Here is a 23110-nt window from a genome sequence, read left to right as displayed (position 1 = left end):
GTAAGCAAAGCGGCAAAAGAAAAAAAAAAGCCAGCCGGAATTGTTGCCCTTGCCCATGTTGCCATTAGGTTCTCTGGTCCAAGCTCGAAACGGCAGAGAAATACACGTGTCTAACCCACTGAGCTTGGGTCCGTTCTTGGGTGCCGGTTTCCTTCGTAACCCAATCGGTTCATTCAAAGGAGTTTCCATCTCCGGTTCCCCATGCGGTCACCGTGGTACAAACAGTGTAGGGGATAAGGTCCGACCAAGGCCTGCTCCCCCTCTCTCGCTCCCAACCCAACGTCTGCCTCTTTCTCTCCATCTCCTGGAGTTCCACCTTCTATTTGGAATATCCCAAGAACGATCAAAGAACGAAAAAAGATCTAATTTTTCTTATGGGCTTCGACCGAATCCTCCCTCCCTTCCCACCTCCTCCTCCCCCTCGCGTCCCTCACTGAGAGTAGAAGCATCCGTTTTTTCTTTTTTTTCTCCGGTAGAAGCCGAAGCTAAAGCAAGCCATGGCCGGAATCGCCGCTTTCCAATTCAAACCCTTTACTACTTTGTCTCGCGCGCCGACCGCCTCCAACCCTATCAAGCCCGTCTTCCATGCTTTCTTTCTTGTTCGATTGCCCAAGAAACGAGTTCGGGGTTGCCGGCCCCCTTTTGTTACCGAGGTAGGGGTGGTGGCACGGTATGGCAGCGGTTTCCGTCCCGGCCCAAGCTCCGGTGATTCCAGGAGGTTCCGGCGTGATAACCGTGTCGCCGATCCTGACTATGATCCCGCCCTCGATCTTGACCGGGTCAAGTACGAAAACTCTATTTCGGCTCCTGATTTTGTTTTATTTATTTATTTTTTTTGAACTTTTTGAAATGATTCATCTCGGTCTTGTTTCTATATCTGCATGTCTGTTAAAACTTTCTTTGAGTAGGGTGAAGTTGATATTTTTATTGCCAAGATTTCGTCTTTTGATGGAAATATTACTGTTTTGAGGTGTGGCTGTTGAGAGGCGACTAGATGGTGAACTTTTTTGTTTGTTTGTTTGTTTTCTTGAATTAATAGACAATGTAAAATTAGTTGCTAATGGAGATGCTTTGCTGTGATGTGAGTTCGGAAGAACTGGAATTATTAGTTATCCGAGGAGAGAGTATTGTTAAGCGCAGAAGATAGGGATGGATACTTCTTTTAATCGGTGTTCCTATTGTGGGTCAAGTGCGTGTCTGCTCTGTTGATTAACTAATTGGTTCTTATAGAGATAACTGAAATAATTTATCTGATTGTTGCTTCTAGGTCTGCATGCATGCTGAAGTTTTCTTTGGGTAAGGCAGGGTCCGGTTCTTGATCATTATGAGCTTGATTTCTTGTTAAAAAGAGTACCGTTTCAAGATGGATAAGGTAGTTTATGCTTTTTCCCCTTTCCCCTGAGAGGATATATTTTTTCAAGATTAAATTTCAGAAGTGATGGAATCAATGAATTACCTTAGGCAAAATATGAAATCTAAATGCAGAAGAGGGGAAGAAGGTTTTTTTTTTTCTCCCCTCTATTGTGGGTCAAATATGTGCACTCTCTTCTTATGCATGCTTTTGTAGCTGAATTTTAAGTGTTTTGTTTTGTTTTTTTTTTTTTTTTTTGTTTTTTTTTTGAAATCTTTGAAGTAATTTAGTAGGGTAGTGATTCTAAATCTGTATGTTTTTATTTATTTTTTAACTCTCTTTGAGTCAGATGAAGTTGAGATTTTTATTGTTAAATGTTCTTTTTTTTTTTCCCTTTGTTGAAGTCCTAGCATCTTGAGGTGTGGGTGTTGAGGGATGGATAGGGCAGCGAACATGGTTCTATCTTTGCCTGAAAGAATACGTAATGTGAAGACTAAATGGTTGTGAAGATTAATTTGTGACATGAGACCGTTTGGAAGAAACAGAAACTATGAGTTATCTGAGGAGAAAAATAAAAGTTGGAACATAAAAAATAAGGAAGATGGATATTTTGGAGATGTTCAGGCTGAGAGGCCTTCACCAAGCTCCACTTAAAATACTAGAAACTTCTCTGTTCAACATATGATTGTGGAAACCTAAGTTTAGGAAAGGTACACTGGCATATGCTCTAACCTTGGAGTCATGCCCAGGAGAGACAAACAGTTCTCTGTTTTCTAGAAGATTTTGTCTAACAATCATAACTTAATTGCCGCACCTGCTGCATCACCGAAGGAGGGGGGACTTCTTGAATATAGCATCACCTTTGGTTAGGTCTCAGCAAAGAGCATACTTCCAACAACAATTAAAGCCTGAGTGGGAACAAAACAATGCCTCTCTTAATCCATCCTGCAGTATTGCAAGGCACAATAAAAGATGAGAATCGGCATTTTTGTCAAGTAGTTGCGATATTACCAGAAGGTGCTAGAGCACACTAAGTGCTATGAAACCAACATTTCCCTTCATTGATCTATTTCCTGGTATGTTTGCTGGTATTTCTATGTTTATCAAGATGCCTTTATGCTAATTCTTGCTGTATAAACCATATATGCAAGAAGGGCGTTCTTAGAACCAACGTTTGGAAACAAACCTCTCCATGGATTTAGTGGCAGCCTAAGTCTTGGTCTGCCCTGGACTTGGTCTGGTTGCTTGCTAATCCATGGGACCTTCTATCTCTAAGCTATAGATTATATTTGCTCCTAGAATCTTTAGTACTTATCTGAGCATGTTTGTACAAAACCTTTGTTCAGTTTAGAAATAATTCCTGTTGAGTACTTAGCAAAGATGACCCTTTTTCTCTTGGTCTTTAACGAAGTAATTTGTTAAAACATGACGTACATTCTCAAAGTATTTTATCTGTATTATAGAACTCTTTTTATGGGAAACATCTCAGTATTATTTTGTTTGTTATTGCATCTTCTCTCTCTCTCTCTCTCTCTCTCTCTCTCTCTCTCACACACACACACACACACACACACAAATTTCATTCCATGTGAAACCTTACTTCTCATCTGTTCCATTCATGTATTTCCAATTTTTTGGTTCTAGGTCATCTTCTGTAAGGCTATTGGATGAGCAACAGAATATGGTTAGTCTTCCATTCTGGTATTTCTTTTGGTTTTGTCATATCTTCTACACTTTCCAAGGGTCACTTTGCTTTTCATATTTCTGCAGATTGGTGTAATGTCTAAAAGTGAAGCCATGCAAATGGCAGATGATGCTGATCTAGTTTTGGTATGTGTTATTTAGTAAGGAAAACTATATTTTCATACATGTCAGTGCAACTAAACTCACCTGGTTGATGTTATAATATCTTATTGAACAAATTGTCAACTGGAACTTGATTGTCACATTAATGAACTTACAGGAATACATCTGTAAAAATACAGTAAATGCTTCAAATTTTACCAGCTCCATTCTTACAAAGATGTGATAAATGCTGACTTCTCACTGTACTCCAAGATTTCCTGACATTTGGCTTGTAATTTATCTTGTCCTTGTTGCATGAAGGTTATGCTGTAAGTTTTGGGCATGTTAGAGGGATTTGATTTGGTTGACTGAGAACTTAAAGATATTGAAACTAATTAGTATTTAATATTCGAAACTAATTAGTATCTGGTATGACATTTTGTTGGCTTAAAACCTCCATTACTCCAGGCAAGGCCAGATACCATTGTTCATTCCAGAATGACCAAGGTAATTTTGTCCTGCATAACAATTTTACCACATAGGAAACAAGAATATAATAAAAATTAGATTACTAAATTATTTGACAACGCATCTATAACAATCTGGGAGATGAAATGCTTAGATTTCAAAGTTAGTTAAAATTCCCATGGGCTAATTTTTCTCCTTAGTTTTTGTGATACCACATGCCACTGTTGTGAGATATAGGGAAAAACATCTGCTGGTCCCTAGTTTAATTGTTTAATGAAATAGTAGGTTAGGCTTAGATGACCCTTTTGCAATACTGACTCCCAAGTTCCATGAAATTTATTTCCTAGTACCCCACACAAGTCCTTCTTTCTACAAAATTTGATTTTGGAATTCCAGCACCATTTTGTAATGATAGGGAATGACATGGGAGACTCAGAAAAAATTGCACTAAAACTCAAGGATGGTTGCTATTGAAAAGGTCAAGGATCAGCCCTACCATTTTAATAAAACTAGAGACCTGCAGATACTTTTTACCTTAAATATGCTATTGAAAAGGTCAAGGTTCGGCGTCTCGGTACCGGACTCTATACAATTACCATCCTATTACAGTATCGGTGCGTCATGGTTCAGCGTACCGAGTGTTGGTACCTATACGGTGCCATGTACGGTGCAGTGCCACGTTCCAAGTGTCGATACAATGCAGTGTCATGTACCGGTACTATATGGTGCCACATAACGGTTTAGTAGCGGTACGGTACGGTGCGCCTCGTACGGTACGATTCGTCCGGTACATTACTGTACCGACCGATACAGCAAACCTTGGGTTATACTAAGTTGTATGATGGTGAAATATTATCAAAATTAGGTTGGTCCCGATATTGGTTAGTGGTTCCTTACTATAAGAAACAACAACTGCAATTTGAAGATTGTACATGCGGATACAATATGCAAATGATACTCCCGATATCTTCTCTTCCCTTGCCTCTCAACTTCAGGGTGGTCATATGCCAATAGCTTGCTTGGTAGGAAGGAGGAACTCTGGTGATCAGGGGATTTGATGAAAGGGAGAGGACAGTAGTAGTGTTTAAGCAGCATTTAGTGGTGAAAGAAGTGGATATGTGCAACAATGATGATTGCTTATATCACGAAACAACGTTTTGAAGTTTTTTGACATTTCAAAGTGCACTAACCCAACTGAAACACACCATCAAAAGAACTTGGGGTATGTTTCAGGTTTTTCCATTTTCATATTAGCTCATGCCTGTGATGACCAATATCCTTCTCTAGAATGTTTGGAAGTAGGCTTATACATGTTCAGATGTCATACTACAAAATATCTTAAACATAACATCTAGTGTGAATGGACTTTTTTCTTCATATTTTTGGTTTATTACTAATCAAATAGAATAAATCCTTCATTTTCAAAGTGAAAAAATACAGAATGCAAGAATTGCAGAAACTGAAATTCCCTACCTGATATGTGACTCCTTTTGCAGGCAATATTGTCAGCAGATGCAGATCCTCCTGTCCTCAGACTCTTTGAGAGCGCGGATTACAAGTATGTGCTATAGGATAATAAATAATTCCTTTCAGTTGCTATGCAGCTGCCTCAAGTAATTCATTGGTTTTTACATCTTACATGCATGTTTATTGACCATGTACATGCTTAAATCTAGTAAATAATTTTACATAATAGTCCACAGCTTTACTTTAACTGCATTTGTTTCTGAATATCCTTGAGTGTATATTGGGATAATGATATCATAGGTCGTAGTGTCTAAAGAAGCTTATTCTGGTTTAAGAATATTGGCATGTGCTGTTGTAGCTCTTCAGTATCATTTAACATGGTGTCTGAAAAATCTTGCTTACAGAAAACATAAGTATGAACAGCAAAAGAAGAAAAAGGTGCAACAGAAAAGATCTGCTGGTGAATTTCTCATCCCTTGAGTTTTTTTTATTTCTTTCCTTTTGCACTATCTTTGTCTTCAGTAATCATCAATCTCATGACAATGTGCTGCAATCTTACACATGCTTTATTATTTTCAGCAAGCCGTGTGGATATCAAAGAACTCAAAATGGGGTATGAATCAAATTTTCAAGCTGTATGTAAAACATATTTACAGTTTCATTATGCCTCCTATTGTCATAATTTGTTTTTCTGTCCATTATTTTACTGATGCTATAACACTAATAAAACAATCTATCTAAATTGAACAATTTAAATTTGACTAAGCTATTTCTTTTAATGATGAGTTTTGCCAATTATCATATTCTGTGGTCTTCCATATTGCAGTGTTTTATATTACATATTGTAGATAATGAATTGAACATAAAGTACAAAATATTTATACCTCCAATCTGAAGAGGATCTGATAGTTAGGTCCAGTCGAGGGTGATGGACAATCAATTATTTGGAGAAAGATTAATTGGGATCTGCATATTTACATTTACTATCTCTATGTGAAACTTCATGTGAAATTTTAGGAAGATGCGGAACTACATAATAGTCTCTCAGCTAGGATCTACCTAGCCACAATCTCTGCCAGATGGTTATTTTTCTGCTCGCTGAAGCTAGATGGGACCCAATAATTATTTTAGGATTTTCATATGAGATTATGTGAGGATAAATTTTATATCTCATCAGGAAGTAGGTCAAAATAATAGATCTTTCATCTTAGAAATTTGAAGGATTGTGGGCATAATTTTTAGGGCTTTTCTTGCATATATACCCTTGCAAATATGTCTAATTATTTATTTATCCTGTAAAACTCACTATTTGCATATATACCCCTAAAAATCTTCCTGTTTTTTCAAGGATATCCCTCCTATTAGATTTTTGACCAACATTGTTAATAAATAAATGCTTTGAGTATAAAATAACTCTATTGCCCTTTTGCATTAATTTTCCTGAAAGATTATGCAAAAATATAACTATTTACAATGTAAATTAAATGTTAATTTTTTTCAAGGATATCAATGAGCAACAATAATAGTATCTTTTTACACTTAAAATGTTATTATTTATACACTGTCAGTCAGAAATCTCACTGAAGGGGTATCCTTGGAAAAACAAGATGATTTGAAGGCTATATATGCAAATAGTGATTTGCAAAGGCTAAATATGCAATAAGCTATATTTATAGGGCTATATATACAAAAAGCTCGGACTGTGATGTTCTGTTTTGTTTCTCGTGATCTTCAATTTGAGCTGATATGCTGATGTAGATCACAATGATAGGCTGGTTCATTAGGGTTCTCTTGGAGTGTTTTAGAAATTCCTATACTTCAATATGATTTAGGAATCAATTATCCATCTAGGCGAGTCAGCTGCCACTTGAAGGTATGTCTAATTACCCACACTTCCATATTTGGTGCACAAGTATTTTTTTCCAAGTTCAGTGAACTCTTGCAATGTCCCCAGCATAGGTTCTAACTGATATGATCATTGTGATTTTCAAATATTATCTGGAAGTGTGATGATGGGATATTCATTATTTATGATGTCTTGTTTGAGTCCTACTAGGTGCCTAGGTTTTGGATGATTGCAGAAGTTACATTGCAAATGATCATTATCTGAAAGGATCTTAATTAGAGTTTAGAAGTATTGTTTTATGCCATCTTCCTCTCCAAATTTATCCAGAGCACAGCAGTTGTTTGGGTTCAGGTTGGTTTCGGCCTATCCATAAGCAAAATCAAAGTATATATGTTAGACCCAGATCCAAAAGTAAAACCAAATTTACAACCCTATACCCATACACAATAGTGGATCAAAAAAAATACTAGGATATTGAGTAGTAGCTGGTGTTCAATAAGCTATTTTCTGTAAATTTTTGAACTACTTTCTCAGGTATCTTAATGCAAAAATATTACCTCATAACTTGAGCATCATTAACATTGTGCCAAAGAACTTTATGGCTAGAGGTGGAAGATGCCTTTAATTTATGTCTCAATTTTTTTCTTTTTCATTTGAGAGAGGAAATATTTAAGGGGGAATTACTTTCCCTGCTTAATTGATATGACAGTGGTTGAGAAAGTTCTTGCTACTGTACCCACCTAATGGTTTTTAGTATGGGGGAAGCCCTCCATACAAGTATAGATCATGCGCCGTATCCCTTAAGTGGTTTATGTTAACAACAGATTTATCTTAATCAAGGGTGGAGCAAGGAGTGTGTATTCCCCCCTGGCCCAATAAAAATGCCCATACACCTTTCCCCCTCCATTAATTGTACAAAAAATAGTCCCCCTGTCTCCCCCTCTTTTTCGAGCTTCTATTTTTAGTAAATTGAAGCTGAGACCCAATTGAGACTAGTCCCACCAAAGATCCAATCTCTCCAATAAGAGAAAAAAAAAGCCCTGTTATATAAAGGAACCACTCTTTAGGGCACCATTGATCTCTCTTTTTTATTATTCTTAGGTGAGTGGAGTCTAGACCATTGAATTTTGAGATCTAAGTCCTGGCATGACCTTGTGGAGTTAATTTTAGACCTCAGTCATTGTTTGGAGTCAAGTGGATCCAAAGCCTAGTTCTGCCCATCCTTGAATAAAAGAAGATTTGAAACAGGACGCTTTCTTGTATTTGGTCTGGTTTCTCTTAAATTGAAATCGATCACTCCATGAGTATCATCCTCACAAGCTGCTGAATCTGCTGTTATCATTTGAAGCTTTCTTAAATTTTGATATTTCTCTATTTCTTTTTCATTTTTTTATTTGTCATAAAAGCCTTTATGTTTTTTTTTTTGGGCAAAAGGGTCGAAAGGGATGTCATTACCTTGCAGTACGGGATATGGTTGGTGCTGCTGTCAACTATATTGCGTATCTCATCTAATTCCTAAAATAGGCAATCATTTCATGCTAGAATAGTGTAGCCTTGAGGCTGATTTTTCCTCTTTACTTGAGGGGGAGGTTCTATAATTTCGCATGTTAAAATTTCAATCTTAGAAACTTAAGTAGTCCTTCAGCAGATTGTGTCCTTCAGATCATGTCCTTAATTAAAGAAACTTGTTTCCTTAAAAATATGATTAATTTTTCCAAAAGAGAAGTTTATAGTTGATAAGGAAATTCTTTCATTTAAAAATTTTGGATCGGTTTTACTATTTGTCAGAGTATAGCTACATATTAGCTCCATCGAACTTTGCATGAAATTTGTGAATGATAAAAGGTTAGTTCAGCAATCATTGGTTAACTAAAAATACTGCTGCCTACATATATATCCTGGCTCTGACACTGACGTTAATGTTAATCCAATAATCATCATAAGATTCTTGTTTGGAAAAAAAAAAATCTAACCCACATAGATAGCATGGATCTTTCCAATTTTTGTAATCATCAAGCATCACAATGCCAAGCATATATGAGGTCTGATGGAGAGAGGTGGAAGAAATAAGAATTAAAATACAGAGAACTTGTGATAAGGAGCTTGAGGTTGGCAGAGAAAAGCGCAGGGTGATTGCAAATTTTTAATTGTTGTCACTTGCAAGCGTAAGGAACAATCTATGATTTCTAGATCAGGGTAGTTATTGAAAGCATTGCACTTGCTCACGGTTGTTGGGGCAGAGCTGTGGGCAGCTTGGGCGGGCATTTCCTATGCGAGGCGGGTGCTCGGGGCTGGCCGGGTGTACCTTGAGGGGGATTCTTCCATAGTCATAGACTGGATCCGGGGTGCTGATAGGTATGGAGATGGACATCCGCTTATTCGGGAGACTCGCAGATTGGCGATGGAGATGGACGAGTTTCAGGCCGTGCACATTTTCCGGGAGGCGAACAGGGCTGCTGACTGGGTCGCCTCCCATGTCGCACGACATTCCGGGGAGCTCCACTGGACATCCACAGTGGAGCTACCGCCACATTTGTATCTTTTACTTTCTTCTGATTTGGCAGGATGTACTCACGTTAGAGTTATATGAATTGCCGTTTTAACCAAAAAAAAAAAAGCATTGCACTTGCTGCATGTGAGCTCATGTTGCCTTGAGTGAAATTGTTGACTTTTCTTCATGGCCTGTCTTATTCTATTCAACTATCAGTTATCTGTAGTGCAAATCATGAAAACCAAATATGTTAATTGTGACCTTCACTTTTATTCAGCGAAAGTGATGGGCAAGGAGATTTCTACACCTTACGACTTTGTTTACCAAAGCTCTGGCATGACAAATATATACATATGCATGGATGCATACATGCAAGCATGCATCTTGTAGGGCATTGGTTGCCAATTAGGGGACCCTTAAAAGTCATGATTGTCTAATTAGGTCTTCAACTATGATCAATTAAGATACAGCGTGCAATACTGATTGGCCATTAATAGAGTTGCCGCCCTTTTTTTCACCTTAATTAGTGGCTGGGCCTGTTGGGGGCAGTAGAGACTGAAAATGACCCCTTTTCTCCCATTTCTTTGTGCATATGTTCATATATGACTTTCTTAATACTGGTATATTTAGTGCCATGCATTTTTGTCCTTACATATTTGTGCTTATAACAAAAGTTGTGGCTAGATATATGTATTATTGTTTCATTACAGGTATAACATTGATTCTCATGATTATTCTGTGAGGCTGAAGGCTGCTCAAAAGTTTCTTAAAGATGGAGACAAGGTTGATGAAGCTTTTTTTTAACATAATTTTTTTTTATCCCACCTCTTGTATGATTATTGCCAGGTTAACATATCAGATTTTCTTCAGGTAAAAGTCATTGTGAACTTGAGAGGCCGGCAAAATGAATTCAGGAACATTGCTATTGAACTTATTAAGCGTTTTCAGAGTGATCTTGGAGAGGTAATGATTATGTGGAGATTTACTCAATTACTCGATAAATGTGCTACATGTTCGTTCCCATCTCTTTCATGTCTCTTTAAGATGTTTTTTTACTGTTATCACTTTTATTTTTCGTAAGCTAAACTGCATTATTTGTAAACCCTATATAAATAAAATAATTTTTTATTCAAAAATTATATAGCAAGGAAAGCAGATGCCCTCATCTCACAAGTGACACCATTATTTTCAGCAAGACTAGATTATCAATTATGAGCCTTAACATGATCCAGACAAAGCAGTGAGCTAGATTTGTATGGGAAAACTGGCCCAATATAGTGTTTGCTCTAGAAGGACCCAAAAGTTGATGAATTATCTGTTGTCTATACAAAGATCATTGTGGTTAATTCTTCTCACCCATTATTTATTATTATTGGCTTTTGAAAGGACTGAGTCCTTCAAAACTCTAGAGAGGCGACCCATTTATAAAATCATGGATCTTGTATGCTAAAGTCGCCATATCTCTTTGACCACATTAACATGGAAATTGCTACGAATTTCATGAGAAAGCAACATATTTTAAAAAACACATGCTCCAGAAGAATAAAAAAAGCCTGATTAAAAAGTTGAATCCAGGATTCCTTGTATATGCTTTTCTGACAAGTAGGCTGCAGTCTGACAGTAAAGTGATAAGCCAACCAGTCCATAATTACTTACCCCCCTCCATGTACCATTTATAGAATGAGCTTATGTTTCCGAATTTCTTTGGTTAGTAATTCACTATTCGATGTGTCTGCTACTGGTAAAAGTTGTCTTTTCTTCTTTTCTTCCCTTTTTATTTGCCAGCCCACTTGATTCCACAGCCTTTTTTTTCCTTCATATTTTCACTGAACCAGATCAAAAGCTTATGTGTCATCCTCTGATTTGATCACCATTTGGCATTTCTAGATGGCAACTGAAGAGAGCAAAAGTTTCAGCGAGAGGAACATTTTCATGGTACTCATGCCCAATAAAGCGGTTCTACAGAAAGCTCAGGAGCAGCCAAAGAAGAAGGAAACACCAGTTACAGAAGTTTCAGCAAGTGCCTAATTGAGTCAAGGTCGTGGTTTTGCAATCACATCAACAGGTAATATTCGTCTTTAATTCTTAAGTCGAGATTATATTGTATTACTTATGTTTTCTCCATTATGAGGGAGAGCCTTGGTGCAATGGTAAGGTTGCTCTATTGTGACCTTGATGTTATGGGTTTGAAACATGCAAACAGCTTCGCAATGGTAAGGCTGCTCTTTTGTGACCTTGATATCATAGGTTTGAAACACCAAAACAGCTTCTCTGTACATGAGGGTAAGGCTGCGTATATCTGACCCTTTTTGAGCCTCACAGCAGCAGGAACCTTATGCAGTGAGCCGTCCTTTATATTTTCTCTATTATGGTCGTTTCCTGGTTTACTGCTTTAGCTTGGTGTTATCAGCATATTATTGTGTCAAAAAATTGTTATTTTTTCATGTATAATAGTTGTGATGTTTTTTTTTTTACTGCAGATATTTTTCTTGCCTAGATTTGATTGGTAGGCGGAGAGATGATTGCAACATATTACGTTTGTAAATATTTGAGGCAAGAAATTGTAGTAAGGTTTATGTGCAAGGAGGCAATGCTAATTTATTCTATTATCACCCAAAAGCCAAATCATTCTTGTTATGCAATGCACAAATAAACTTCTGGCAATGGTATTGAGAAATCTCATGCGTTTTTCTGAGATTGACGTATGATCTTCTGTAAGGTGGCCTAAGAGGACTTGAAGTTTCTGGCTATGGACAGGGACTTCATTCATGCGACAGTGAATGTAATGTCTCGATCAGCCTGCACTGTTGAATTACTCTACTCTCGTCTCATGTTTCCTTTGATAGGGAATTCGGCGAATCTTTGTAATGTTAAATGCTGAGGCTCACATTCTTAATAGCAAAGTCTACTTTGAAAGACTGTACATTAGAAGGATAGCTGTAATTTTTTCTTGGTAATCTTCTTTACACAACCTATGAAAGAAGAATGCTATCAGGATTATTAGATCTATGTATTGATTTGGGCATGATGCATCATCGGCCAGGTTTATTTCCATAGTCTTGCGTATCCGACATGCAATGTGCAGTAGCAAATCGTGGTGAAAGGGGTGTGTTAGGACTGCTTATAATGAAATTTCTGTGCATATGGTGATGATGGCTGAAACCCATTGTTCTGAATGCAGTACTTTAGCCTCACCAAGCCCTTACTGCTTAATGGTGCATAAGTTGTTTCATGGGGTTCAGATACCCGGCTACCATTAGAACTTAAAGGAGTCAGTGGCTTGATCATTGTCCTTGAACTTTGTTGTTCTTTGTTTCCAGCTTATATTCCTTAACGAGTTTTTGTTGAACTGGAAGCATAAGCTTCTAGAGTAAGATTTGAACAAATGTTCCAGTAGAGTAAGATATTTGAAAATATTACAAGAGAAAATTTTGACAGAAGATTTATAGGGTACTCGCCGAAAAGTTGGAATTTGGAAGTTCTCAGCCACGCCAGTCTGTGCAGTAGGTTGTACGAGTCTCCCAAGCCAAGTGATAGCTATTTGTCACCAAGCGTAGAACTTGGGAAAGTTTATGTTAAAATGGAAGCATACGCTTCTAGGGCAAGATTTAAACATAAGTTCCAAGAAAGAAATTTAATGTGGGTTGGAATTTTCAGCCACATCTATTTGCAGACTAGGTTTGTTTGTTTAAGGGTTGGGCGGTGCATTTTCTCTGCACGAAAGAAAGATTCACCTTCTTTTCCACAAATCCATTATTAGGTCATCCACTGATAGCTTTGAGATCTATGCAGATAGGTGAATAATGGAGTTGGATTGCATTGAGATCTGTGTGACGGGCGATCCGCTGGTAGGTTTGAGAGCTGTGCAGGTAGGTGGATGATAAAGTTGAGAGCACTTAGAGATATGTTCAATGGGTGATCTAATTGTGCATTCTTGTGAAAGATATAACCTCGATCCACCAGTGATGCTCTAATTTGGCAACTCCTTGTCATTAATCAAATGGATGTGGAAACAAAAAAGCAAAGTAGGTGTTGGGTCACTATGTGATTATCCAGAGAGGACAAGGATTGAGTCCAGCCTCCTTTCAACAAGATTTTCAACAGTAGGATGTTGTTAGTATATGCTTCACATGTTGATGGAGAAGTATCCAAGCAACCACACCCTTTTCCATGTCTTCAGGCGCAAGTTCTCCCAACCCCAACCCCAACCCCAACCCCAACCCCCTCTCTCCCTCTCTCTCTAACAAGCAGCACGGGACCCACCTGATGGCTGCCTCTCTCCCTCTCTCTCTCTAAAAAGCACACCTGATGGCTGGTGGTCGCAATTGCTGGGCTAATTAGCCGGTGCGCTATCTCATTTTCCTCGTGGATTTTAGCTTTCCGGCTCCTTTTCAATGGGCTGATCTTGCCGTTTGTCTCTATCGCCGGGCTCTCGTCAAATCCGAGGATAATCTTCTCCTATTTTTAACTGATTGTCTTAAGACCCACCATAGTTTTGAGCAACCGTGTTATAATTATTTAGTGTATCAGTACTACTTTCTGGGGGGGAAAAATCAATTTATGAGTTTTTGCATTTTGAGTCTATGAGCACGATAGTAAAATCATATAACAATCATCATGAGTGCTATCCCATATCATTTTTTTTTCCGTTTAAAATTATTTATCTACTATCTGATACTTCTTTTGATGGAAGGAAGCTACTCGATCTTGAATGCCTGGTGATGGCAGGAGAGTCTTTTAGCTAGAATTGGCCGCTGGTATTCCAGCACAGCTATATTACTCTCTTGTGATGTACTTATCATGTAAGCATGTAAGAACTAGAATATAATACTCCAAAATGGTCTTAAAAAAAAAATAGGGCTAAATATTGCTGCTTTGATGATTTCTAAATGACATAAATAAACTACTCTGGCAATTGTTATATTGCTATATATATATATATATATATATATATATATATATATATATCTTTAGACAATCTTGCCACGGTGGTAAGGTTGATAATGACGAGAACCTAATGCACCGAATTGTTTTATTTTTCATCTTTGGACAGCATTAACCAATCACCCCTTAGGATGGAGCAACACTAAATTTATTTTTGACATATCTATCACATTATTTTAAAAATAAATATTTTTGCACTGCCAATTGCATAAAAGAATAGTAGATAATAAAAAATTAATGAAAAATATCTAATATAAAAGACTTGTTTGATATTCTTCCTGTATTATTATGACCCATAATCTACTTTTGAGACATTCTCTTATTAAAAAATAAAGCCATTAACAAAGCCATACAACCCTAGGTAACTTATCTATGAAGCTCTTCTACGAGCCTAAATAGGATAAAATATTTGACCTATTTTAACGAATCTGTTTCCTTAAAAGGTTACTGATCTTCGCTCTAGAGTTATTGCTAAAACATGGCCCAAAGTCTAAAAAACAACCTTTCACCTTAATAAAAAAAAAAGAAAAAAAAGACCCAATGATGGATGCTACAAAATATCAAAAGTAATAATATGGCTGCCCAACTCGTCTAACTCATTTAACTTGATTTAATTTATTGTAGATCCAATCGATTACCTATTTAATAGAATCATATTGGATTTGGATTGATAGATATTTTAACCTAATTTACATTCAATCCAAACCGTATTTGATCTGACCTGACCCCACTCCTAAACATGGTCACAAAAAGGCCAAGCCTGCGTCAGTTTCTTCCAATGGGGCATAAATTACCGAAAAGAGCGCGCGGGGGGAGATGCGGATTGGAGAAGGGTTGGTTGAGCGGGAAGGGACATGCCCCATAGCTTCACTTAGCGGCAATGGAGACTCTGCAACCAACCAACCTTCGGCAACCAACGCATTAGGTGAGGGAATGAGACCTAAACTGAAGCCTCCTCGCCACCCCACCTTAAAAGACCAAGACTCTCAAGGACCGATCCAAAACCTCCTGCTCCCAATCCGTATGTGCTCGTCATCCAATCCCTGAACCCCGCGCGAGACTCAATGGAAGCAAGTGCGGGATTGGTCGCCGGGTCTCACAACCGGAACGAGCTTGTGCTCATCCGCGGCCATGAGGAGGTATTATGATTGTTTTTTGGATCATAAATACAATTCCAATGAGCAGATATAAACATGATCAGATTAGCTGTTCTTCTCGGAATGTCGTTTTTGGTGGTTTTAATGGTCTGCTTGGTTCTCGATTTGTAGCCGAAGCCGCTGAGGGCGTTGAACGGTCAGGTGTGTGAGATATGCGGCGATGAGATTGGGCTTACGGTGGATGGAGACCTCTTTGTGGCTTGCAACGAGTGTGGCTTCCCCGTGTGCCGGCCATGCTATGAGTATGAGAGGAGGGAGGGAACCCAGCTCTGCCCCCAGTGCAAGACCCGCTACAAACGCCTCAAGGGTCTGTTGCTTCTTCTCATCGCTTGGCATTTAACTCGATAGTACAGTAGCTCATAGTTTTGACAGATTATTCGCATTTCATAGCGCGATCCCAATAGAACATAATCATGAAAGAAGGAATTAATCTCTTGATTTTATTATAATGGCATCAGCCATGGAATCATGGTTTCCTGAAAAATAGAATCAAGAAGGTGATTAGAAGACGAATCTCACTAGATTAGGTTAGAAGTAAGTCACAACGATGTGTTCTTAATGAGTGAGCTTTCTGAAACTTTGAGTGGTTTTTCATCTTTTGTGGATGAACATGTCATGTTTCTAACAGAACTGCTTTTAGAAAACTTGATTACAAAATGTACTAAAATTCAATTTAGTGTTTGGAAACTGTTTATAAGGATATATATAGTTTTGACAAACAAATAAATAAATATAATTATATACCTAATTTTGAATTCAATTAAACTTTTATTCTGCATTGATAGATAGTATAACTAAACTGAGCAATTTAGATATTCTGATGATTACATTTTGTTTCATACAACATCTTGCTGTAGCACCTGGAAAAGATTTGTATGGGCAATTCTGAAAATTAAAAGAAGATGGAAGGCAAGCAATGTTATATTCGTAGGCAGATAATGAGCTAATAAATATTGATTCTCGAAAAATTTAAAAAAAAATTAAGTTTCACAAATCAGTATGGCCATTCTTACCAAGGGAGATGCATCAGAATTGCACTCGGTTCATCCCTTCTATTCAATAAAGGAGGGTGACAATAAGATTTTAAAATGTGTAGGGAGCCCAAGAGTGGAGGGAGATGACGATGAAGAAGATGTCGATGATATAGAACATGAATTCAACATTGATGATGAACAGAACAAAAGGCAACAACAGCTACAGCAGAACAAACACATCACAGAGGCAATGCTTTATGGGAAGATGAGCTATGGCAGGGGCCCCGAGGATGATCAAAGCAATCCTCCTCAGTTCCCACCCATCATAACCAGAGCTCACTCTCGACCAGTAACCTAAACTTCTTCCTCCTTATTTTCTTTCATTTCATTTTTTTCTGTGAATACATATGATTGAGTGTTCTAATGCACTTCCGCTGCATATTGTTTCAGGTTAGTGGCGAGTTCCCAATATCTAATAGTCATAACTCTGGAGAAGTCTCATCATCTCTCCACAAGCGTGTTCATCCTTATCCAGTGTCTGAGCCTGGTGGGTGTTGTATTTCTTGTACCATAATCAACTGCTGCAAAAAGAGGATAACTTAACCTTTATGGGGTTGAGCAGGGAGTGCAAGATGGGATGAGAAGACAGATGGAGGGTGGAAAGATAGAGTGGATGAATACAAATCAAAGCAAGGCCTTCTTGGAGGTGACCCAGATGACGACCCTGACATGTCCATGTAAATCTCCAAAAAATTGTTCCATTGTATGTTTCTCAAATTAAAAAAAGAAGGAACGAAGCAGCAGTATGATAAAATCTATAATGCAGGATGGATGAAGCAAGGCAACCACTATCACGAAAAGTATCGATAGCTTCAAGCAAGATCAACCCATATCGCATGGTGATCGTGATCCGTCTTGTGGTACTAGGCTTCTTCCTGCGCTACCGACTTCTCAACCCAGTCCATGATGCAATTGCACTGTGGCTCACATCAGTTATATGTGAGATATGGTTTGCCTTCTCATGGATTCTTGATCAGTTTCCTAAATGGTTCCCAATTGATCGCGAAACTTATCTCGATCGCCTCTCTCTCAGGTGACCACATTATTTCCCACTCTTACTTGAACACATTGTTATTTGAAACTTGACAGATCTGGATTTGCTGCAGATATGAGAAGGAAGGTGCACCTTCATTGCTTTCTCCTGTGGACATCTTTGTTAGTACAGTGGACCCACTGAAGGAGCCTCCTCTTGTCACTGCCAACACGGTGCTATCAATCTTGGCTGTGGATTACCCAGTGGACAAGGTGTCATGCTATGTCTCAGATGATGGTGCATCGATGCTCACATTTGAATCCCTCTCAGAGACTGCTGAGTTTGCTAGGAAATGGGTACCTTTCTGCAAGAAATTCAACATCGAGCCTCGGGCTCCCGAAATGTACTTCTCTCAGAAGGTTGATTACCTCAAGGATAAAGTCCAGCCAACTTTTGTTAAGGAACGGCGTGCAATGAAGGTTGATTAAATCCATATGCTGCAAATTTCAGGATTGCATACTATATCATGCATATTTAGGATTATGATCAGTAGTCCCTTAATTTAAGGAGACCATGTTTTTTATGGTACTGCTTACTTTCAAGTCATTACAGTCATTTTCTTGAATTTGTAGAGTGATAGATTCAGGATAAATAGATGATACTAAGCATATTATGTTTATTTTGAGCTAGGTCAATAACTCTGATTTTTTTTTTTTCATTTTGAAGATAAAATAGCTTTCATTTAAATCTTTTTTCATTTTGTCTCCTGCATTTAGCTTGAAACATTTATCACCTACACATGATATAACATTTCAATATTGTATTTTTTGCTCTTTCTCGAGCAGAGAGAATACGAGGAATTTAAAGTGCGTGTAAATGCTTTGGTTGCAAAAGCTCTGAAAGTTCCTCCTGAAGGGTGGATTATGCAAGATGGCACCCCATGGCCTGGTAACAACACCCGCGATCATCCAGGCATGATCCAGGTCTTTTTGGGCCACAGTGGTGGTCACGACATTGAGGGTAATGAGCTTCCTCGCCTTGTTTATGTCTCTCGTGAGAAGCGGCCTGGATTTCAGCATCACAAGAAGGCTGGTGCCATGAATGCTCTGGTATGATAAGATTCTGAGTCTCTATTTTATGATGTGATCATTCAGTCGAGTTCATTCATCAAATGGTTTTCTAAGTTCAACACATATCAAACGAATCTAGAAACCTAAAAGAAATGAAAAATCATCTGAACTTCTCTTTGCTTTTCTTTTCAGATACATTAACACATGATCTATATAATTATGAAATTTTGAAAGCAATTTGAGTTCGATTTTGGACTCTATAGTTGAGATCTTCCAACTCTGCTAATAACTGGGGTGCTTTGTAGGTCCGTGTCTCTGCTGTGCTCACAAACGCACCCTTCATGCTCAATTTGGACTGTGATCACTATGTGAACAACAGCAAGGCCATTCGAGAGGCAATGTGTTTCTTGATGGATCCACAGATTGGAAGAAAAGTGTGCTATGTCCAGTTTCCCCAGAGGTTCGATGGCATTGATAAGCATGATCGATATGCCAATAGGAATACCGTCTTCTTTGATGTAAGAAGTCTAAGCTGCAATCTTCATTTCCTTACAACTGATCATCGAATCAAGATAACTGAGCATAAGCATCAATTTCCATTATTGTTTTTCAAAGATAAGAGGAAATACACTGAAATCTGATGATTATTGTCTTTTTGCAGATAAACATGAAGGGCCTAGATGGAAGCCAAGGTCCAGTGTATGTGGGTACCGGGTGTGTCTTTAGGCGACAAGCCCTCTATGGTTACAATCCTCCTAAGGGCCCCAAGCGTCCAAAAATGGTGATCTGCGACTGCTGTCCATGCTTTGGAGGCCGCAAGAAGCTCAAGTACTCCCAAGGTGGTTCAAATGAGCAAGCAGCAGATGGAGGTAGGCCAATCTAAGCCTTCAGTGCTGCTTCTCATGTTAGAGTAATTAATTTGTGCTCAAGTCATGTGGTTTACTTTTTATTCTGAAGTGCTCCACTCAAACTAAAATACAAGCATTTCATTACTGAATAACAATTAGGGCTCGGTGACGACGACAAGGAGCTGTTAATGTCGCAGATGAACTTCGAGAAGAGATTTGGGCAGTCAGCTGCATTTGTGACATCAACTCTAATGGAGGAAGGTGGAGTTCCTCCCTCATCAAGCCCTGCAGCTCTGCTCAAGGAAGCCATTCATGTCATCAGCTGTGGCTATGAAGACAAAAGTGAATGGGGATCAGAGGTAACAAATAAATCACCTGCTTGATGGTAATCTAAGAATAAAAGTGTAACCCAATGTACAAGTCTCCCGCGATTGCGGCGTCTAGGGAGGGTCAAATGTATGCAGCCTTACCCCGCATGCTGAGAGACCGTTTCCATGTTTTCAATGTGCGACCTTAGGTCAAAATGAAGCTAACTTACTATAGTGCCATGGCTCACCCCTCATGGTAATCCATGAACAGAAGCAGCAAAAGTCTAGAACAACTTTCCAGGAGATAAATTTAACTAATTAGGCATTTGAATTAGGCTATAGCTTGCATGCTCATTTGCTGCAATCTGAATCCCTGGTGACTTCTTGTTTATATTGTGCAGCTGGGTTGGATCTACGGGTCGATCACAGAGGACATTCTCACCGGGTTCAAGATGCACTGCCGGGGCTGGCGCTCCATCTACTGCATGCCAAAAAGGCCAGCATTCAAAGGGTCAGCCCCAATTAACCTCTCCGACCGGCTGAACCAGGTGCTCCGGTGGGCGCTTGGCTCGGTCGAGATCTTCTTCAGTCGCCACAGCCCAGTCTGGTATGGTTACAAGAATGGGCACCTCAAGTGGCTTGAGCGTTTTGCCTACATCAACACCACCATCTATCCCTTCACCTCTCTCCCCCTCCTTGCCTACTGTACTCTTCCTGCCGTCTGTCTACTTACCGGAAAGTTCATCATGCCGACGGTTCGCATCTTCTTATTTGTTCTCTCCAATCTGATCTCTCTTGAATTCCAACTTCCGAATGTTCATGGTAACTGATGATGCTATCTCTGCTAATTATCCAGATTAGTACATTTGCCAGCCTCTTCTTTATTTCACTCTTCATCTCCATCTTTGCGACGGGCATCCTTGAGCTAAGGTGGAGCGGAGTGAGCATCGAAGAATGGTGGAGAAACGAGCAATTCTGGGTCATTGGTGGCGTCTCAGCCCACCTTTTCGCTGTCATTCAGGGCCTGCTTAAGGTTCTGGCTGGGATAGACACCAACTTCACAGTCACCTCCAAGGCTACAGATGATGAGGATGAATACAGGGATCTCTACGCCTTCAAGTGGACTACTCTTTTGATTCCCCCTACAACTTTATTGATCATAAATCTTGTCGGGGTTGTCGCAGGGATATCGGATGCCATAAACAATGGGTACCAGTCATGGGGACCTCTCTTTGGGAAGCTGTTCTTCGCCTTCTGGGTTATTGTCCATCTCTATCCATTCCTCAAGGGTCTCATGGGCAGGCAAAACAGGACCCCTACCATTGTCGTCATCTGGTCCGTGCTCTTGGCTTCCATTTTCTCATTGCTGTGGGTTAGGATCGATCCGTTTGTGATCAAAGCCAAAGGTCCGGATGTCAGGCAATGTGGAATCAATTGTTGATCCATCTTCTCTGCCTACCTGGAACTGCTTGTGCTTTCTTCTTCATCAAACGAGTGACACCAATGTGAAATTTTGTATTATACATGAACTGGATTTTCTTTTCGTATTGAGATTGCTTAATTGCATTAAAAAAAAAGGCATATTGAGGTTGCTCGAAGAATTTTGCTAGAACTGCTTGATGTAGTTGACGCGTGTTTGGTATCTTAAAGTGTACATTGTTGATTACTTTGACAGAAAGAGATAGAGAGGGAACAAAAAAAAAAAATCTTCCTCGAACTCCCCATCAATCTTACTAGCTAGAGGTTTGTCTGTCAATTTATGTTGTCCATCCTGGCATGGTTGGCAAGTCATATTCACCTCCGTATCTTTGCTTATAAGATGACTAATATTTCTCCATCTTAATGTATTTAATAGTCTTCCATCTCTGAAATCATCATTAGAAGTGAATGCCAATTACTTCTGGTACAATGTTCCTCATATAGACCTCTTCAGCAGAATTAACTGGCAACCGCTTTGTGCATTTCATTGCCCAATGCATTATGCAAGATAACATGCATGGTTCAGATACAAGGATCAGGTATGGATCACACTAACCTGGACTCAGACCCATGCAGCCGTCCAAGGATCTCCTGAGCTTGGACCGGACTCAAGGGGACCTTAACGAACCTGACCCGACAAATATCAGTGAGGCTTGAAGTAGACACCATCCAAGGAAGAACCCTAACAAATGACAACATCATATCTAGGTCCGCTTTTTTTTGTTTGGTAAACAGAATTTATTAAACCATTATAGGATAAATACAACCATAGGCATCAGAAAAAAGAAATATTTAACATATCAGTAAGGATATCTACAACAGTTGTCTACAAAGCAGATAATGCCATCCAGTCTGCAAGTGTTTCAGACTCTTGCTTCAAATATTCTAAATGCAATTCAATTTCGTGTTAAACTCTTGGTCAAGTTAGACTAGGACTTGCTCCACATGGTTCAAATCCATTCAAATTTAATCAATCACAAGCACCATGATCAGCCCATGGTCAGCCTCCATAAATCTGTACTGTAGTATCCCCTAGTCCATATAGGCCATAAGCTAGGACTCCTCTGATACTATTTGTCACAATTTAAGGCCTCACCGAGAAGGACTAGAAGAAAAATGTTATTTAGGTTCCTTGACCCTATATAAGTATGATGCAATTCAATCTATATGAACCACCATTCGAACTTTTCTCATCAGATCGACTAGTTCTAAGATCTATCCAGTGCATAACTAATATGGGACTAAACATACGTCCGCACGGATCCTTAAACGTTTCATCTTCGATGAACTTTGCAATGTGGATACTGTCTCATGGATTGCTATGTTCTTTGGGTAGACAGACGAGGGGGTATCCCATTGAGTCTATAAAGTTCTTTTCTGATGGGAAATGGACAGGCATATATAGTTCCTAATTCAGCTACGGTAGCAAGTGCTTCTTTCTGCTTCTGCACGGTTGAAAGACTCGAATCTGGGCACGTCTCTTCAGATGCTTGGGATTAGGCTAGGTCTAGAAGAGCTATGCCGGAGTAATGAATGCACTTGTTGATATGCAAGGAGGAGGTATTTCAGTAGCACTGTCACAGACTCAGCATTGAAGTATTGTTCCCTCCTTGAAACATTGTACATGTATGGTTGATATGCTATCTCGAGCTGGAAAGGCTGAGGTGGCCTTGGAATTCATAGAGAGGATGCCGATGCAAGAGATGTCAGCATGTGGGGAGCTTTTCTTCGTGGTTGCAGACTCCATGCAAGGTTGGAGTTTGGAGGAGTGGCAGCGAAGAAGATGATGTAGTTGCAGCCTGACATTTCCAGATTACTATGTTCTGATGTCCAACTTGTACGCTTTAAATGGGAGGTGGGATGAAAATACCAAGACCAGGGAATTGATG

At 39.0% G+C, this 23110-nt stretch overlaps 2 protein-coding genes across 3 annotated transcripts; both read left to right on the top strand.

Annotated features, from left to right (window-relative positions):
• The first annotated feature begins 263 nt into the window (after positions 1-263).
• On the top strand, positions 264-12388 carry LOC120110600 (translation initiation factor IF3-2, chloroplastic-like). 2 transcript variants are annotated; one of them, XM_039126068.1, is made up of 10 exons: positions 264-784; positions 2996-3035; positions 3122-3181; positions 5101-5162; positions 5476-5531; positions 5651-5684; positions 10119-10191; positions 10279-10371; positions 11296-11473; positions 11889-12388. In XM_039126068.1, the coding sequence occupies exons 1-9, from the start codon at positions 498-500 to the stop codon at positions 11434-11436; spliced, it is 846 nt and encodes a 281-aa protein (XP_038981996.1). In that variant the 5' UTR covers positions 264-497; the 3' UTR covers positions 11437-11473; positions 11889-12388. The 2 variants fall into 2 exon arrangements, with proteins under 2 accessions (XP_038981996.1, XP_038981998.1); XM_039126070.1 differs by lacking the exon at positions 11889-12388 and adding an exon at positions 11656-11887.
• A 2770-nt stretch (positions 12389-15158) lies between these two features.
• Positions 15159-21408, top strand: LOC120110598 (cellulose synthase A catalytic subunit 9 [UDP-forming]-like). The gene is made up of 13 exons (XM_039126063.1): positions 15159-15491; positions 15621-15816; positions 16606-16832; positions 16934-17030; positions 17106-17220; positions 17310-17576; positions 17650-17995; positions 18362-18625; positions 18892-19104; positions 19248-19455; positions 19594-19793; positions 20144-20497; positions 20599-21408. Exons 1-13 carry the CDS (start codon positions 15417-15419, stop codon positions 21181-21183), a joined length of 3147 nt encoding a protein of 1048 aa, XP_038981991.1. The 5' UTR covers positions 15159-15416; the 3' UTR covers positions 21184-21408.
• Positions 21409-23110: the final 1702 nt, after the last annotated feature.

This window comes from Phoenix dactylifera, chromosome 1 (assembly GCF_009389715.1).
Source record: "Phoenix dactylifera cultivar Barhee BC4 chromosome 1, palm_55x_up_171113_PBpolish2nd_filt_p, whole genome shotgun sequence".
Classification (NCBI taxonomy): domain Eukaryota; kingdom Viridiplantae; phylum Streptophyta; class Magnoliopsida; order Arecales; family Arecaceae; genus Phoenix; species Phoenix dactylifera.
The sequence above is the reverse complement of the archived record's forward strand: the minus strand, read 5'-3'. Positions and strand labels throughout refer to the sequence as shown.

What these genes read in the sequence shown, in the direction of transcription:
- LOC120110600 (XM_039126068.1), top strand. Translation starts at nt 498, where the DNA reads ATGGCCGGAATCGCCGCTTTCCAATTCAAACCCTTTACTACTTTGTCT. An exon ending in TGGATGAGCAACAGAATATG is followed by an intron (nt 3,036 to 3,121) that starts GTTAGTCTTCCA and finishes ATATTTCTGCAG; the next exon opens with ATTGGTGTAATGTCTAAAAG. An exon ending in GCAACAGAAAAGATCTGCTG is followed by an intron (nt 5,532 to 5,650) that starts GTGAATTTCTCA and finishes TATTATTTTCAG; the next exon opens with CAAGCCGTGTGGATATCAAA.
- LOC120110598 (XM_039126063.1), top strand. Translation starts at nt 15,417, where the DNA reads ATGGAAGCAAGTGCGGGATTGGTCGCCGGGTCTCACAACCGGAACGAG. An exon ending in GACGACCCTGACATGTCCAT is followed by an intron (nt 17,221 to 17,309) that starts GTAAATCTCCAA and finishes TCTATAATGCAG; the next exon opens with GATGGATGAAGCAAGGCAAC. An exon ending in GAAAGTTCATCATGCCGACG is followed by an intron (nt 20,498 to 20,598) that starts GTTCGCATCTTC and finishes CTAATTATCCAG; the next exon opens with ATTAGTACATTTGCCAGCCT.